Source organism: Cariama cristata, unplaced genomic scaffold (genome assembly GCF_000690535.1).
Source record: "Cariama cristata isolate BGI_N322 unplaced genomic scaffold, ASM69053v1 scaffold271, whole genome shotgun sequence".
In the NCBI taxonomy this organism is placed as follows: domain Eukaryota; kingdom Metazoa; phylum Chordata; class Aves; order Cariamiformes; family Cariamidae; genus Cariama; species Cariama cristata.
This window is the reverse complement of record NW_009599589.1, coordinates 27,881-29,065: the sequence shown is the minus strand read 5'-3', so window position 1 is coordinate 29,065 and position 1,185 is coordinate 27,881. Positions and strand designations below refer to the sequence as shown.

At 59.3% G+C, this 1,185-nt stretch overlaps 1 protein-coding gene across 1 annotated transcript in view; it reads right to left on the bottom strand.

Annotated features, from left to right (window-relative positions):
- Positions 1–4: 4 nt before the first annotated feature.
- SPATS2 (spermatogenesis associated, serine-rich 2) overlaps positions 5–1,185 on the bottom strand; it is a gene marked incomplete at its 3' end in the record, with an annotated part of 21,269 nt that continues 20,088 nt past the window's right edge. The window contains exons 10-11 of the mRNA XM_009709711.1: positions 477–579; positions 5–33 (exon numbers count right to left, since the gene is read on the bottom strand). Coding sequence (XP_009708013.1) covers positions 5–33; positions 477–579 — 132 coding nt within the window. The remainder of the gene's footprint in view (positions 34–476; positions 580–1,185) is intronic.

Sequence of the window (1,185 nt, the reverse complement as noted above, 5' to 3'; positions counted from 1 at the left end):
ATCGGGTGGAGTAGCTGTTCTTTGGATGGGAAACTGGAAGAGAAATGCCCCAAAATGTGCGTTCTGCAGACGGGACCCCAGACCGTTCGCCCTCCGGCCCCTGCCAGCTACAGTGCTGCTGGGGTGGAGGTGGCTCACGGCTGGGGACGGGCTCCAAGGGACAACGCGGAGCTTTTTCTGGTGAGACGAGGCTTTGGTTGCATGAACGGTACGAGGGCTCGGCTGACTGGGACCAGCGCTCGAAGGGAACGAGTGGGCACAGACCCCTCTCGCCAAGAGAGGAGCATCCGCAGCAGCAGCGAGCGGAGGCCTGGCTCTGCTCTCCACTGCCGAGAGGAAACAAAAGGCCCAAAGCAGAACACTCCCGGTCGCGCCACTACCAGGTTTTGGGGCACAAGTGAAGGGTTTTGGTGATGGCAAGGCTGGCAAAGGGGTGACCGAGACCTCGGCTCCTCCCCGACTCCCAGCCCGCTCACCTTGGCCGAAGGAAGCGATGCTCTTCTTCAGCGTGTCGAGGTCGCAGGTGAACCGCGCCACCCTGCCCAGGTCCTCGTCGTATTTCCGTTCGCTCACAAAGTGCTTCACAGAAAAGGCAAAAGGCACGTTAATTTGCACGTTAATTCGCTCTGTGCGCAGGAACAGAACACGGAGGCGAAAGTCTCCCATTTTGGCTCAGGAACAGGTATCCGAGTTGGGCGCTGCTTAAAGAAAACAACCGTGGCAAGAAGGCAGACGGCCACAAGGACTTACGGAAATAAAACCCAGGGTTTTGTCAGCCCCTACGCAAAGAGCCTTCCCTGGGCCGCGGCAGCCGAGCCGCAGGTTAACTCAGTCCCACGGCAGCTCCGCTCTGCCCATCTCCGGTCTGTGAAATCAGCACAGCCCCGGTCTCCGAGCGCTCACGAGGGCAACAGGTTTCTCAGCTGCACTCATCCTGCTACGGGGGCGAGCAGTTTTCGTTTTCAACCGGGAGTTTAATTGATGCAACTTCGCACTGACCTCTTGCAGCAGGAGCCCATGTGCCGGAGAGCAGAAGCGTTTTATGGAATATGAAAGTCGCTCGCGCGCAGCGGGCAGGCTCTGCCGATTCGGGGGGGAAAGGCAGAGGTCAGCCCCCGTCAGCGGGAGGTTTTCACAACTGCTCTGAGCACAAAGCTGCGGCTTTACCACGTTCCCTGCTCTCCG